At 39.1% G+C, this 15948-nt stretch overlaps 2 protein-coding genes across 9 annotated transcripts in view; both read left to right on the top strand.

The window, feature by feature from the left end:
* Positions 1-15948, top strand: part of for (cGMP-dependent protein kinase for) — a 704904-nt gene that overhangs the window by 573433 nt on the left and 115523 nt on the right. The gene's annotated exons all lie outside the window — the stretch shown is intronic.
* On the top strand, positions 8418-11952 carry LOC136835383 (uncharacterized). The gene has a single exon (XM_067098867.1). It carries the CDS (start codon positions 9934-9936, stop codon positions 10915-10917), a length of 984 nt encoding a protein of 327 aa, XP_066954968.1. The 5' UTR covers positions 8418-9933; the 3' UTR covers positions 10918-11952.

Here is a 15948-nt window from a genome sequence, read left to right as displayed (position 1 = left end):
ACTTGGGAATATTCTTTGCCGGTATATTAGGTGGTCTTGCTGTTGAAAGTTTATATGCCACTTACAGCTCTAATCAGTTTTTAAATACTGTCCTGAGTCACCATCCCGTACTGAACAGGGAAATGCTAGAGAGTCATAAATTGTGCGGAGAAGTCACCCAAGTAATAAGGATACGCTAAGATCAGTGAACCATGTTAATCCAAAAAGGGTTATTAGGCAACCGGGGATCTGGTCTAACAGGAAGAGAGAGTGGAATATGTACGGTTCTTTTTTCGCCTGCAGATATGAACAAATTTTCCGCAAGAGATTCAAGGTGGGAAAGTGTAATTGGCCTGCAGTATGATTAAACACTTGATAAAGGAGTTATTTGTTCACTTTCTTTCAAGTAAAAATATTAAAATATCAAAAACGAATGTTTATTTATCTATTTTTTCCATTTGCCTTATAACTACGCTCTTACATATTTCCTAAACGGCATAACATGTTATGTTATGTTCGTAAAAGAAATGTGATACAATCTGAAGCGCATTAACAAAACATGGTAATGTTTATCTGTTGAGTGTAGAGTTGATCTTAACACTTCAAACAGTGCTAGTTTATTTGTTCTGTCTATTTGTTGTTACTGAAGCCTTTCGTGGCCAGTGGAATAGTTGGTGTGTTGGTCATTTGTTCTAGATTTAATTTTACGAACATTAATTTGTTTTGCATTTTCACCTTGAAATGCTATTGATTGTAGGTGTATTCTTTTAACCAGAAAAATTATCACAAAGTACTCTTACTAAAGTTTTGATTTGTAGGAGAATGGAGCGCGTAGTTATGTTTATTTTTTCTGTCAGCCGGACTTCTTACTTTAATAGCAGACGAAACCAATGAGAATTTTCAAGGTTTTAGATGAAATGCATGTCAAAGTGAGCCTCGGCGTTAGCATATTTGTTTGGTTACATGTAATGGATCTTGTTGTGAAGTCAGGAATAATGATGTAATTATTAGCGTTGGTAATTTTTATGTTACAATGATTGTATGCTGGAATATAGAGTTTTCTGTTACTTGGTCAAGAAATTAATGTAGTTATAGTACTCATAATTAACATCTTGTAATAAGCACCAGTCAATAGAAGAACCTGCAATTCCAGATTAGTCAGAAATATAAATCATTGATCTTAACAGATTTACAAGTGTTTAGTTGCAAGCTGGTGACCGAATAGAGGTTCGTTATAAGTACACAAAAGTAATCACTGAGTTGGTCTACTCAGGCATGGGCAAGAACTTATTAATTCTTTCAGCTGCCTCTGGGCATTGGAGAGATTTAAACGCTGCGATAAAAACTTATCCTGTTACCAAGCGTAATTGTAACTACTCTTTTCACCCTCTATTAACATTTTGTAAATTGAATCACAGAATCGATGACGTTAAGCTTGGATTGCTTGTGAAATATGCTTACACGACTCTGTTCTTTGCAGCTTACTTCCATTAGTTAACTGAGCTGATATATCGTGATCTTTTGAAACAGGGCCATCATCAACGTATGATCATAGCTTATTGCTGTTGCTGGAAAAAAAAAAGGCATTTTTGAACGACAATTTGGCCACGGGGTTATTGTTAATTCATGTTTTTATTATATCTGTATACTCTTACATACTTATATACATACATTTCTCTCTCTCTCTCTCTCTCTCTCTCTCTCTCTCTCTCTCTCTCTCTCTCTCATGGATATTCCTATGTTATGTGGTATTTTATTAATGACTGTTCAGAAAAGGAGAGGGAGAATGAATAGATGCATATGGACACAGGAACCTGACGACAGCATTTGACCGCAGTGGGAATGTGATGGACGGATATAGCCGGTCTTCCACTGCTGCCTACTCCTCAGCGGAATATACAAATATATTCGCACTCCCATCATGTTACCTTTCAGCCAGGGACTTTATTTCCTGTACCATTTGCCCCCTGTCATGTTCAGAGTTTTAATAATGTTGATGTCGAATTCGCCTTTGATACTACTTCCCATGGCACGCAGCTTGACATTGATTTCATTTCATTAGAAGTTTTCTAGGTCATGTAAAATGTTGTTACTTCTGCTATTCAACAAAGTTCTTCATGACGCGCTCAGTGCACCAATAACACTGAATTTAGACATTTTAGGAATTCCATTGTCCTTATATTATTTAAACGTTTTCTTGATTTTTGTCAGCACCACTATTAAGTTTGGAAGTATTCTTTCAAGTTCAGTTGATGCGCGGAATCTATACAGTTAATTTGCTTAGGTTTGCATCTATAATCTCTGTTTACCAGTACCTGTGCACATTTGTATCCTGGTGAATGTGTTCGTTTTCAAGGTATGTATTCCAAACGGTTATATTTGTCCGTATTTTATGTAGCGATTAGCAATGTTACCATTTCGAAGGGAAACAAAATTATTGTTTCGCTTTAGTAAGTTGTTTAAAGAAACAGGAAAAGCGAGAGGTTTCCGTGAAAATGCTGTTCAACTTAATTACTTCTATGGCATACCAATGTTATAACTTTCAAATGCGTAGATCAACCTTGTGTGGTTACGCACTATCTCCACTTGGACTGTTGATCATTTGAACGGGAATTTGTTTTAGCTTAACTCTTGTAATGAAAATAAATTATTGGAAGTAAGTACCTGTAAAATCTGTTATCTTTTGAAGTTTTTGCCACAACAGTTTATAGATAATGCAAGGCAATCTTAACACTTACAAAATCCAAGGATTTTGTAAGTGTTAAGATTACCTCTCTGGTCTTGAAAGTGACTGGGATAATCACTTTTACTTTAGTACTGAAATATATTTCAGTGGTGATACCTTTATAAAGATTTAGATCTTTGTGAGGATGTTTGGGAATCAGTGTTTGAGGGTTCGTCTCTTGTTTAGGTACATTTATTGTTTTTCCATTTTAATACACTTTTAATGATTTCAATTGATTTTTCAATTTTAAGGATCTTTGAATACATTTTAGTTGATTTGTCGTATTTGTTGGACGCAGCATAGGCATTAGATTCAGTTCGTGGAACAGAAATAGTTTCTTAAAATATCCCTATCGTTGTCTTTGTTTGTTACCATTCGAATATTTTTATTGTATACCTAATTTTAATCGTTTGTTTTATATTTTCCAGTCAATATTAATCAGTGTTCATGCTAAAAATATATTTCGGAGTTACTGAGATTTTTTTCAGGACTTGATAGAGAGGTGTCATTTACTCTTCCGTAAAAATTGTATTATGAAATATTTTGCAATAATGTTTTGGTTTTACTATGGAAGAAAAATGTATGATAGAAGAGTATTGCACATTTCGATGATTTATATAAAAAGTAGACGCTCTCTCTCTCTCTCTCTCTCTCTCTCTCTCTCTCTCTCTCTCTCTCTCTCTCTCTCTCTCTCTCTCAAACACACACACACACAAACAAACGTATTTTATTTTTGTTGGTCTAAAACTTTCTATATAACGACGTTTTGACAAAAATCGAATAAATGGTTATCGTAACTAGAAGTACTGACACTTCCAGTTTTCCGTGTTTGCCTCTGTATTTCCTGATTCCAGTTTTGTTCATTATTTTGCTGGCATGCTTGCAGTCTGTATTGGGAATCGGATAATAAGCTTCCTGTTCTCTTGTTTTAAAGTTAATTATCTCCTTATCGGGATTGCTAACTTTAATTGCATATTTCAAAGCCAGGTCTTCATTAAGTCTTAATTCAAAGGAAAAAAAGAACCTACTGTATGTGGTTGCTTACACACAGACACACGTGTACGTGCATACATACATACACACACATATGCATCTATATATATACTAACAAAAACGTGGTGCGTTTTCTAAGTTTGTGTCGTCCTCTTGTTATTTGAAAAACACATTTACTTTGGTAAAATGTATATTATGGCTGGGAAAGTTAAATGAATTTCGAAATATGTGATTAGGATATCTACAGCCCAATGACGACTGATCCGAGAGTCATTTAATGGGAAAACATTATATATATATATATGTGTGTGTGTGTGTGTGTGATTAGGATATCTACAGCCCAATGACAACTGATTCGAGAGTCATTTAATGAGAAAACATTATATATATGTGTGTGTGTGATTACGATATCTACAGCCCAGTGACAACTGATCCGAGAGTCATTTAATGGGAAAACATTATATATATATATGTGTGTGTGTGTGATTAGGATATCTACAGCCCAATGACAACTGATTCGAGAGTCATTTAATGGGAAAACATTATATATATGTGTGTGTGTGATTACGATATCTACAGCCCAGTGACAAGTGATCCAAGAGTCATTTAATGGAGAGTATTATATATATATGTATATATATATATATATATATATATATATATATATATATATATATATATATATATACACATACATACATATATATACTGTATATATAATAGTGTGTGTGTGTGTATATATATATATATATATATATATATATATATATATATATATATATATATATATATATATATATATATATATGAAATTTTCAAGTAGAAATATTCCTTGACAAGGGAAGCTTCACTGTTTATACAGCAGCACAGAGAGCGTATGGATCCCTAAGGGAAATCCTGAATGCGAAAGGGAAGAAAAGTTGTAACACTTACCCTCAGGAAACACGTCTCATCTCACGGCGGTCAGGCTGTTTCAACAGCTGTGTGGCTCTTTTCGAACGGTATTTTATAAACCTTTGTCTGACTGGAATTCTTAGGCGCTGGGGCGACTTTGCTGGACGGGATTCATTTCGAAATACTACAACGCTTATAGAGACTCAAGCATTTGTGTGTAATTATAGTATACTACGAGCACAACTGTTCATTTATTTGTTTGATTGTTTTTTATTAGAATTATCATTTTTGTTGTTGCTTTGTCCCCCTATTCTATGGTAGCCAGTACGAAAACTCCACCTGATGGAACAACATGTAAATCATCTTCGTAAGTTACCTTTGATATCTTACTGTTAAAACCGTTGGTTGCTATTTGAATTTTACCTCATCGTCTTTTAGTCTTGCAATGCAGACTTGATTTAAGAATTCTTGTAACGATTTTCGGATCTTGAAAATGTTGACGCGGCAAGAGCAACTTCACTAACCGTGACGTTTTTATGAATAAAAGAAGTAGTTTGAATTTTCTTCACAGAGTTCTTGGACAGTGATGCTTGTATTTTTCATAATGAATTTAAGTAGTGTTACACTGTATATTTGTTAATAACCTTTGCGCTTAAAGTCTGAATAGGCTCCATAAAACGGCAGCTTTCATTGCTTTTGTGGTATTCAGTGGGAAATGAAACTGTTGGCTGCAATGAACGTTAACTTATCGATGATTCCGTACAGTTATTATTGTTATATATGTAACCTTTGAAGAAAGGGCAAGGATAATAGATTACTTTTTCAGTGGATAAGTATTAATTTTATTTCATTGCCATTTTCCTTGCGGACAAACGGAACGAAAAGAACTTGGAGTAGGAAGGGGTCATGTATTTCTTTGCCCTTTTAAAAGGCGTTCATCAAATAATCCATGAGGGGTGGGGAAAGAGGATGGGGTGCCGCCAGAAAATTGTAGGGGGCTGAATTGCCCCGTCATGAAGAATAACAGCTCCCACCCCCTCCTCCCCTGCTTGTGTCGGACCCCCTAACAGACTTGAACATCTACCTCACTCTCTCTCTCTCTCTCTCTCTCACTCTCCCTCTCTCGGAGGGATTTTTGAGGCTGGCGTGTGGTTCGCGAGTCGATGTCTCCCTCAGGGGAAATTTTGGGCCGCAAGAAATGCAAAGGTCAACCGCTGCAAAAGGTCAGACGGCAGAAGGGGTAAAGTCCATGGAGACCGCGCCCACCTCCCCCTTCCCCGCCCATCATCTCCTTATTCCGTACCCCTTCCTCCTCCCTCCCAGTCTCTCATGACGGCATTCACCTACCTTCTCCCCCTACACCCTGAATATGCACCGTCGTTCGTACGCGGATTATAACAGTCTTCTTAGGATAGTGGTATTTTACCTTTTAATCATTGGCTGGATATTTTTTTAAAGTTTAATATTTTCCCGTATTAAATTTTAAAAAAATATCCAGCCATGTAAGTGTTCAGTTATACCATGGCGTTAATAACCCAAAATTGAATTTATTTATAGTGTAGCCTTTTCCCCTCTTACCCATATTAATACTTCTGAATCATGTCCTCGCCCTGAAATAAAGAAAAAAAAATTTTAGTTTGTTTTCTTACCTCATTCCTTTTATATTTTCCCTTTGTATTTTCAGAATTCTGTAATTTCTTTCTATGTCTTTCCGCATCTGCTCTCAAATTTACGTCTTCTTGTGTGAATTTTGTCTATTTTACAAATTGATAGATCCCTGTAGTACACATAACAGCAATGTGATCTAGCTGAGGTTTAAGCGATGGTTTGATATTGTTTTTTCTCACCTGGTAAATTTGTCATAATATTCATTGACGTCAGTAGTGTGGAGTCTTGTGAAATTACAGAAAAAGTGAATTCATGAAAGTTTCCCGTACCTCTGAAATTATGTATCTTTAATTGTTTAAGAATACTGCCTATTCACTCTTGCCTATTCAGCCAATCAGTTTATTCAAAACAATATTGAAGCCAAGAGAGAGAGAGAGAGAGAGAGGAGAGAGAGAGAGAGAGAGAGAGAGAGAGAGAGAGAGAGAACGTCAGTTGAAGTATATCGCCGTAATTTAATATACGGTCTGTGGAAACCCCTGGAGCAAATGCATTTTTGCTTGTAAATCGTGCTTTTATGTGAAGTGGCCGATTGTTGACAACGCATACAGTATAAGATACGAGTGAAAACGCACAAGTTACAAGTATATAAATACTTTAAAAAAAAGATATTCGCTTCGTTAAACTATAAACTCGACCATGACATTTCCTTTCATTTGTTCCGGTGTAGGGAATGTGTTCAGGTATTTTTGCTGTTATCTAAAGCTATTTTTAGTGATACTTCTCCGTCGAGTTTATGAATCTGAATCGCTGTTACCATGACACTTGGGTCGAAAGGAGTTGAAAGATGATTGGATGTCATTATAGGGTTCGAGACGGGGTTTTCCGTCTCCCGAGAACCCCGGAAATTCATCAAGCGCTTGGCTGGGTAAGACAGGACGCCTGAGCCAACCCGTTTGATGCTCTTGTTGCTCTGTCCGGATCTCGGTGTTCGCTGCGCCTGCCTGTCTGCATTCAGGCACGTCCGTTTTCTGGGCATCCTTCGGAACTGAACGCTACATGATTTATGATCAGCCCATCCATGGTTTCAGTATGGCTTTCTTTATTTTCCCCTCTATGTTGTTGGAGGTATGAGATGTGTATCTTCTCATTTTACGGTTCCATTGTTTTTTCCTTTTATGTATGTTGTTGGAGGTTGTGATGTGGTTTTCGAAGTCTTGAAAGAAATAACAGTACTAATAAAGTATCATTATTGTTACAGTAAAATCATAAATCATTTGTGTGTGCGTGTCTGTGTGTTTGTGTTTAATGGTCTGGATTTTGCTCTGCAGCTATTTGCTAAACTTCGTGTCTGATAGTCATAATTATCTATGTTAGGCATATTTTAAATTTCAGTAGTAATTGTCAATATTAACAGTTTTATTTTGATTGTTTTAATCATTTTCATTGCTATAAAGGTATCAACCAATGAAATTAGGAAAATTAGGCCATTTTGAATTAATATATTCTTTTTTGATATGATGTGAATCACGTATAAAACATATAATCCTGTAATGTGTATCACCTCATATTAATACAGAATAAAATTTATTCTATCGGTTCGTAATATATTTGGAGCAAGTACTACTGTCTGAAACAGTTAATTAAAAAAGTAACATTTTATTCATCGTTACTGCTGTGATTATATTATAGAATACTCATCACTTACGTAAAACATTGACCAACAGATGACAGTAAGTAAATAGAAAATGTGGCTTGAACGTGTTAATGATGATAATGACATGTTAATGTTGATTTTGTAGTGTGTATTAGCAGGGGCACCGCTAGTAGTAAAGTTATTATTAAACATAACACTTGACAGTGAGTTGATAGTTAAATATTAATAGCGAGGTTTGACTGTTCCATTATTACTGTCGACCGTGCCACACACAATAGAAGTCCTCGATTAGGCCGCGTACATTTTTTGCGGTGCGTTAGTGGAAGTCGAGCGACGGGGAGCGAGTAGGTGGGAAGAAGGGGCGGAGGGGCTTATTTTGTTGCATGACCTTGATCCCCCCCTCACCCGCGTGGGGTTCACTCTCACCACTCGTAAGGAATGAGACCCCTTCCCCCCTTTCCCATGTCCCTCCATATCCCCGTCTCTCGGCCGTGTGTGTCTTTTGGTGTCCCTGCCATCGTAATCCCCTTCTTGCTGTCCTAGCCACCTCCTCCTCCCCTTGTCAAACGTAGCGGTTGGGACTCGAGTCTCCCTCCTCCCCCTTGTGCGGCGTGCGTGAGGAGGGCGCGTAGAACGATGGGTCTGCGTCACTTGGCCATCAGCCACAGCTCAGACCAGCCGCGCTCGTGCGACAGGCTCCGACACATTGACTCAGGAGTGCCTTCTGCGGTAGCCTGAGTTTAGAGACGCCCAAGAACTTCGTCAAAAGTGTCTCTTGGAGAAATTAAGGAATTGCAGTGTGTTGAAACTTCTTCTGCTTCCTATTTTCCTCCTTCAAGTCGTGGATTTGTCGACATCAAAGAAGCTGCCTGTGTTAAAGGATAACAGAACCTACCAGGAGAGCTGTCAACAATTCCAGCAAGACTAAGAGCCTGTCGAAGGGTGCATAAATCGTCTACGTCCTAAAGAAATTAAGAAAAGTCAACTTCTTCTTCCTCTACAAAAATCTCAAAAAATTCTCTTCGTATCTTAACAAGTAGAACCTCCTCTTACACCGAGTCGCTGTCTTCTTTCTATCCTGATCTTCGGGTCTGAATTTGCTATTACATAACCCAAGTTCTTCTTCTACAACGCTCGCACCTTGAAACAGGCCGGGTACCAGTCACGTTACCACACGAAGCAGCAACAACGACGGCAACAGCGAAGCAAGCGGGAGCAGCAACATCAGCAGTCGGGTTCGTGACCTGGGCATCCAGCAACTGGGTCATCATCTGGGTCATTCCTGCCTTGCATCTCTAACCACCCCGCAGTGTGATTGCGGACGGCCTACGTGCCACAGGGCCTCACGCTATCACTCTCCCTCGAGGTAGTGTTTTGAGTCTCTCCTTCGACCTCGAAGAGGAGGATTTACGTGGTGACTCTTTCTCTCGAGTTCCCGTGACTCACCTCCCCCGCAATCACTTTCTACATGACGTAAGGGGCGAGTTGCATCAGTTGACGGGGGACAAGATTTCCAAGCGGTATATACACAGCGAAGACAGGACAACGCCGTCACTGCCCGAGTCACGGCTCGCCTCGCCTCCACCTCTCCTCCACCAAGCGTCGGCTCATCTCGAGTGTGAGAGAGAAGGAAAGTGAACGGATACAAAGGCGAGAGTGGTCAGACGAGCCTCCACCTCCTTCAAGCATAAGTGCTTCGCCTATCTGTGGGAGAGTGAATTCCTGACCATTTGGGGAAGTGATCGCTCAGCTACTCAATTAAAGTGTTGAAGGTGAAGCGAGTGTGACGATTTGATTGTTACAATCAACCATCTTCACCAACCGTGAACTGATTCCTTGAATTGTTAGAAAGTGCATATTGTCACGTGTGCGTGTCATTGTCTTAGCAAGTCATTCACTTATTCTTCAATTTGCGTTGGAATAGTATAAAGAGTGGTAGTGATTATCTAAAGCATTAAAGGCGTTACGGAAAAATTTGTAAAGTGTTATCTTGTGAATCTATTTTAGAAATTTTGGTGTCATTTCATTTCTGATTTTTAGTTAAATTTTTGCAATTTAGAAAATTGATAGATAATTCAAAATGCCTGGTTATCACGGAACGAAAGTGTCATTCCAGCCCGAGATGCATATGATGCACCAGCCTCGTTCAAAGGAGGTCTTGTACCCACGTTACTATCCTATGGGTAAAATGGTAAACCCTGCAGGACACCCAATGTTCGAGGCTATGCGAGCCCGCCATGCCCAGGATAAAGCCGATTATGCCCGGATGATGAGGGCTAGTAAAATGGGCGTAGATGGAGGTTACCCAACGTTCGACAGTCTCAAGCTGTTGGGCGCTGAAAACGACGCAAATTACTTGGATGTGTTTATGAACGAGGGAGCAAAACTCCACCGTTATAACAGTGAGGATAATGATTTTCGTCCACGCGCCCGGAGTTGCTCGCAGACCAAGAGCAGTAAACATGACAAACGCAATAGTGTCAACATGGATAACATTACCAAGACCATCTTAGGGAGCCTGCGGTCAACTGCATCCGACGAAAATATGTACGAGTCTGTCGAGGTAATTCAGTACAGAAAAACAATCGAGGCCATAAACCGCCAGAATAAATTGAGGTCGGTTCCCAAAACTGGCCACCCACTCTTTGATCACCTTCGCGTCGAAAGGGTCCTGAATTCCGATCGCCATCATCATTCTCGCCAAAACTCCCACAACAGCGACGGTGGCAGTAATTCGCAGAGTTCTTCCGGCTCAGGCGACGAGTTCGACTACGCCAGGAAACCTAATTGCCGTTTCTCAAGGCGGGAAGTTCTTATGAGCTCTCGAGGGGATGGAAGGAAATCCCACCATTCCCATGAACCTCATAAGCATAAAAACCATAAACGTGACAGCCACCAAAACAATCCCGAGGCTGGATCGGAAAGCGACGACGACTGGGCCATCCCGAGACCCAAAATCTGCGGTGGAAATGGACGGTCACGAAGGACAGGTGCCTCGGGACTGGCGGCCAATGGATCTCATGAAGAATCGGATAGCTCAAGTAAGTCTACAGGATTGCGGTGACGGACACGCCGAAAAGTAATGCACCGCCCACACTCTTAGCTGTGTTCCCGAAAGGGATGTCTGCTACTCTGCACGCCTCGCCTGATGCCCGCGTCCCGCGGGTCGCACACATTGCACCTTCACGTTGCTCATTCATTATTGTATAATATGGTTTTTTACAAGTCATGGTGCCATAAATCGTAGTCGTCGTTTAAAAAAAGGGGGTATTGCACTCCCCCCTCAGTCTCCTCCGGAGGTTGGCTAAAATTTCCTTCGGAGGACTGCATAATTAGTCATTGTGTGTCAAAGAAGCCAAAGGTGATTTGGTTCAAATGGTGCGACCCGTGGTTCTGTTACTCCTCCCGGCCTTTCTGTTTGCTATAGAGGGCCTCGGATGGTCTCAAGCGCGGACCCCTTGAAATATCAGCCGAGACTCTCGAGCCTCTAGTGGGGCCCCTGGGCCTTCACGTGAGGGACAGCTGGCCCGTTGGAGTGTCGTTCGTGTGGGCTGGGAACAACAGTCATATCAAACTTCGGGCCAGCTGGCCCCTGCACCACCTGGCCCGGGGGCGACCACAAGAGCCCGTGTGTTGAGTGTGCACGGAGCACTGCCTGTCGCCAGTGTTGTAGTAGCACATGTGTGCACCACTCACGATGCACAGTACATCACACAAAAGACACTTCTTACACCCAACCCTATTAATTGTATCTCCTTTGTACATAGCTGTACAGATTCCCCCTTTTCTTTCCATGCATTAAGTGTTTCCATTATATGACTTTTGGATGTCTAATGTTGTTATTGCAGCAGCTGACCGTGATATCTATATATTTTTTTCTTGGAAGATAAGCTTGAGTAGAGGAAGTAAGCGTATTATCTCTGTAATTTGTCTCTTCTGTATTTATCAAATTATATTTTTATGTTTCTTTGCTCCAGTGTGTGTGTATATATATATAGTAATGCGCTGTGGAAGGTAGTTCCTGTGTGTCTACCGTAGATGAGCCTTGTACCTTTTTCCAACCGGTCATTGTGCTTAAATAAAAGAGGTAGAGGGAACACTCCAGTCTTTTATTCTCTATCCTCAACCAGTTGTCATCATTCTAAGTAGAAGTTCAGCCAGATTTAAGAATAACTGTCAAAATGACAATGGCGCATATTAAAAATATATAACGAAGAGACACAAGAATATTTTAGTTTGAAGGAATGAACATAAAGTAATAGTTAAGTTAATGTGCAAACATATATATCCAGTCACATATTAACTAGTTTCAATACAAAAACCAAAATTAATATTTTAAGGAACACACACACATTACAGGGGAAGTTTGTAACCTCTAAAATAAATACAAAGTAATGAAACATATCTTACACATTAGATTTCTGCATGTTTTAAATCACCTGGTCCATCGTATTCCCTCTTTACGCTGCTCCTTATCTCCATACTAAATATGTTTTCATTCTCTCATTACACAAATTATCACATTGCATGATTCATTCCGTTAGTAACATCAGATTTCTTTATAATAAATCGGCCTCGCTTGTTTTGCATGTTGGAGGGTTTACGTAGCTAAGTAAATTTCCCTTTCGTGTTCATGAATCATGTTTCTTTTCCTTTTCTCCTTTTTCATTGTCATTTCATTGCCTAAATGAAGTTCAGTCACATTTCATCGTCTGTTACTCTAATGTCTAAATGAAATAGATTTCCATCTTCCTCTGTGCTTGAAAACTTTGTACCTTACGAACTGGAGTTCTTTGTCCTTTTTTCTTCATTACTTTTTACTTTATCTAATCCCTTTTCTTACTCTTTTACTTTTGTACATCTGTGCCTCTTTCCCTGTCTTTCTCTGTGCCTCATACATTTTCACCTTACAAAATCATCACATATGAATTATCAACATACATTTTCTACATCACTGCGATTGGCAGTTGCATCCCATAGCATACAGACGGCCATATTGCATCTTTCTGCATGTGAATGTGTGAGAGTGGTTCATGTGCGAATGAAATAAAAACCCCAGATGCTGCATGACCATTAACACGTCTTTTTTTGAAGCTCTTGCTAAGAGTGACATAATGCGTTTCTGTTCGCTAACGCTTGATTGCCTTGCTTCGTCTCTCATCACCATTTTTTTTAATTCATTTAATTTGAGTTCATTATTCACAAAAATGAATGATAAGTTTTCATTTTCTAGAAGCAAAAATATATTTGTTATGGAATAGTTTTATAATGTAAATTGAAACTATCATTTAAATGAACTATACTGACTAATTCGTTAATTAAAAAAAATCATCTTGTTAGTTTTCACGTCCCTTACGATGAACAGTTCTGGAGTATTGCATTGTAAGAGTATTGATTCCAGTAACTGTTAACATCAAGATACCCTTCACCCGTTTTCAGTAAGGCTCTACACAAAGGCCTTTTACCTCCCACCTCCCTCCACAACACTCCCTCCTCCTCCTCCTCCTCCTCCTCCTCCTCCTCCTCCTCCTCCTCCTCCTCCTCCTCCTCCTCCTCCTCCCATTCCTGCTTCATCCTGAATCAAGATGTAGGTCTCGCTTTCAACACCGGCCAACAAAGGGATTACTTGAACAACTTACTGTACTTAATCACCTCCCCTGCTTCCCCTGCCTCACCCACTGCCCCAGTTCTTTATATAATCAGTAATATCCAGTAACTATCGGGGTTTCGCGTGTTTGCTGCACGTTATGTCTAGCTCTAACAAAATGTTTGCTTTGCTTTTGCATGTCAATATACTGTATGTGCATTCTGAACATTTTTAACATTCTTATTGATTTTGCCATAGACAAATTATGTTCATAATCCTGTTTTGTTCTTATTGTGGTACATTGTTACATAAACATTTTCTTCATTTTGAACACAAGTAATGCACAACAAAATTCTTATTTTTAGAGATCAGTGACAGTTGAGTTACAAATATTTTATTTGGTATGAACTATCTGGAAAGAAGGGAAGTTGTCACCTATCCCTGTAGAATGTGAATGCTTCTCCAAGTCTGGTGTTGTCCAGAATTTGAGAAATGTGCCCTAGATTCCTAATGACAGAAGGTGCAATGTATGGACAATTCTTGCATCAGCTGAACAAAATGCACTGTCAAAAATTTATGAAGCTGCCTTTTGAGAGAACTGAGCCATGAATTTGGGTGCTTTTGGGTAATGTGAAATGAAACGTGAATTTAATTGTGGCTTCATGGGATCGTAACATGGATTATATATTTTTGTAAAAAAATTAACTAAAAATATGGAAGGATAAACTAAAAATTTCGAACTGCTAAAGAGAGTTTTAAGAGCACAAATAAAAGAGAAAGACAGTACTTAACTGTAAAGGTGTGACTTCATCTTTGCTGAGTAAAATGATGGAACACTCCAAAGAAGGTAGAATAAATTGACTTGCATATGATTTATTTTACTCATCTTGATATTTAAAAGAGATGAATCGGTATATATGTTTACAGTAGTAATATTATTCATGGAAGTAAGCAGCAAGTAATGTACAAGGAAGTTAAGTGGAGCGGAAGCGAGAAACTGTACCTCCGCCGTTGGTTGAAGGAGTCCCTTCTCGTACCCCGCATGGTCCCCGTCTCTCACCTTCTGCGACGTGGCTGAGCGCTGGGGAGGAGGGTGAGTTGGTGCGGGAAATGAAAGTTTGATGCCTGCGGGGGAACTGCTGACGACCTTGTGAACAGCACTTGGCCCGAGGACGTTTTTTGTCCCAGTCGTGCCCCGCCCTGATGCTGAAGTTTGAAGGGGGTTGGGGGCATTGCGTGGCTTGGAAGGGGTGTTGGGGCATAGGTGTACGAGAGGATAAGCAGCTCCTTACTGGAGATACCAGATTTTGGCATGCTGGATAGCCATTGTCTTTCCGGTGGAAGTGTTACTCTTGAAGTAGCGCTAGTTCTTTTTCGGTGTTGTATTTCGGAAGAAATATAAAGTATTCCGTATGTTTGCTGTAAACACCAATTAATTTTTTCCACAAAACGGAAAAACTTGTGTATTGAAGTAATTTAAATTCATTAAAATATCCAGAGCCTTTGAAGAAATGAGTTCCATGTTGGTATATTACAGAGAGCACCAAATATTGTCAGGAAATTTTACTAAAATTCACATAGATTTTGTCACTTTAATTTGAAGTGCAGCAAACTTTTGTTGATGCCTACTAAATTTCTATTAAAATCTGTTTTGACCTAAACAGCGAATTGAATATTTGGTAGCTGTTCGACTTAAAGTAGTTAGCAGCCCGGTTTGAGAAGGGCATTGGCCTAGCAATTTCATCTGAAAACGCTTGTTGAGAATTGGAAGTAAAACATCAGTTTGCCCCCTTCCTGTGTACGGAAAAATTGTATAGAAAATTATCTACAGACATCGTTAAAAGCCTGCACTGTTGTTAAAATCACGATCCCATTATTATTATTATTATTATTATTATTATTATTATTATTATTATTATTATTATTATTATTATTTATGAGGCCTATATAATCATGTGGAGCAAGGCAAGAAAAAGTCAAATAGCAAGCTGCTGCTGAATCTAATGCTCTTATGTGAAGAAGAAAACAAAAGCTCAGAAAGGGCAGCATTTTTTATAAAGGTTTCATAATACAGTATGTGTATATATATTATATATATATAGCTAAGATTTAAATATTCAAACGAGTAATGCACGGGAAGATGACACTTACGTGTTAGAAACTTAGTGAACGTTTAAGTAAGTAGTGATTTTCTGGCATCATTTAACAGCCTAGCACAAAATGAGTAGTCATCGAGTGGGTATGGTTGTTCAGATTTTCTGTTGAAGCAGAGAGCCACGTAAGGATATCTTTCCCAATTCAACTGAATCTTGCTTACGGACGGTTCATTTTAGCCGTATAGTTTAAGTATTAGTTATTAATGCTTCATGCACATGAGTGAATTAGTATTGGAAGGTGTCGTAACATAAAGTGAGTTTTCAGGGGTTTGCAGTATTGATAATATTGAAATAGCGCGAGTTTAAGTGTTGCCAGCACTGAAGGAGTGGTTCGCCTTGCAGCTTTGAATGT

Source organism: Macrobrachium rosenbergii, chromosome 55, assembly GCF_040412425.1.
Source record: "Macrobrachium rosenbergii isolate ZJJX-2024 chromosome 55, ASM4041242v1, whole genome shotgun sequence".
In the NCBI taxonomy this organism is placed as follows: Eukaryota; Metazoa; Arthropoda; class Malacostraca; order Decapoda; family Palaemonidae; genus Macrobrachium; species Macrobrachium rosenbergii.
This window is presented reverse-complemented; position numbering and strand designations above follow the sequence as displayed.

What these genes read in the sequence shown, in the direction of transcription:
- LOC136835383 (XM_067098867.1), top strand. Translation starts at nt 9,934, where the DNA reads ATGCCTGGTTATCACGGAACGAAAGTGTCATTCCAGCCCGAGATGCAT.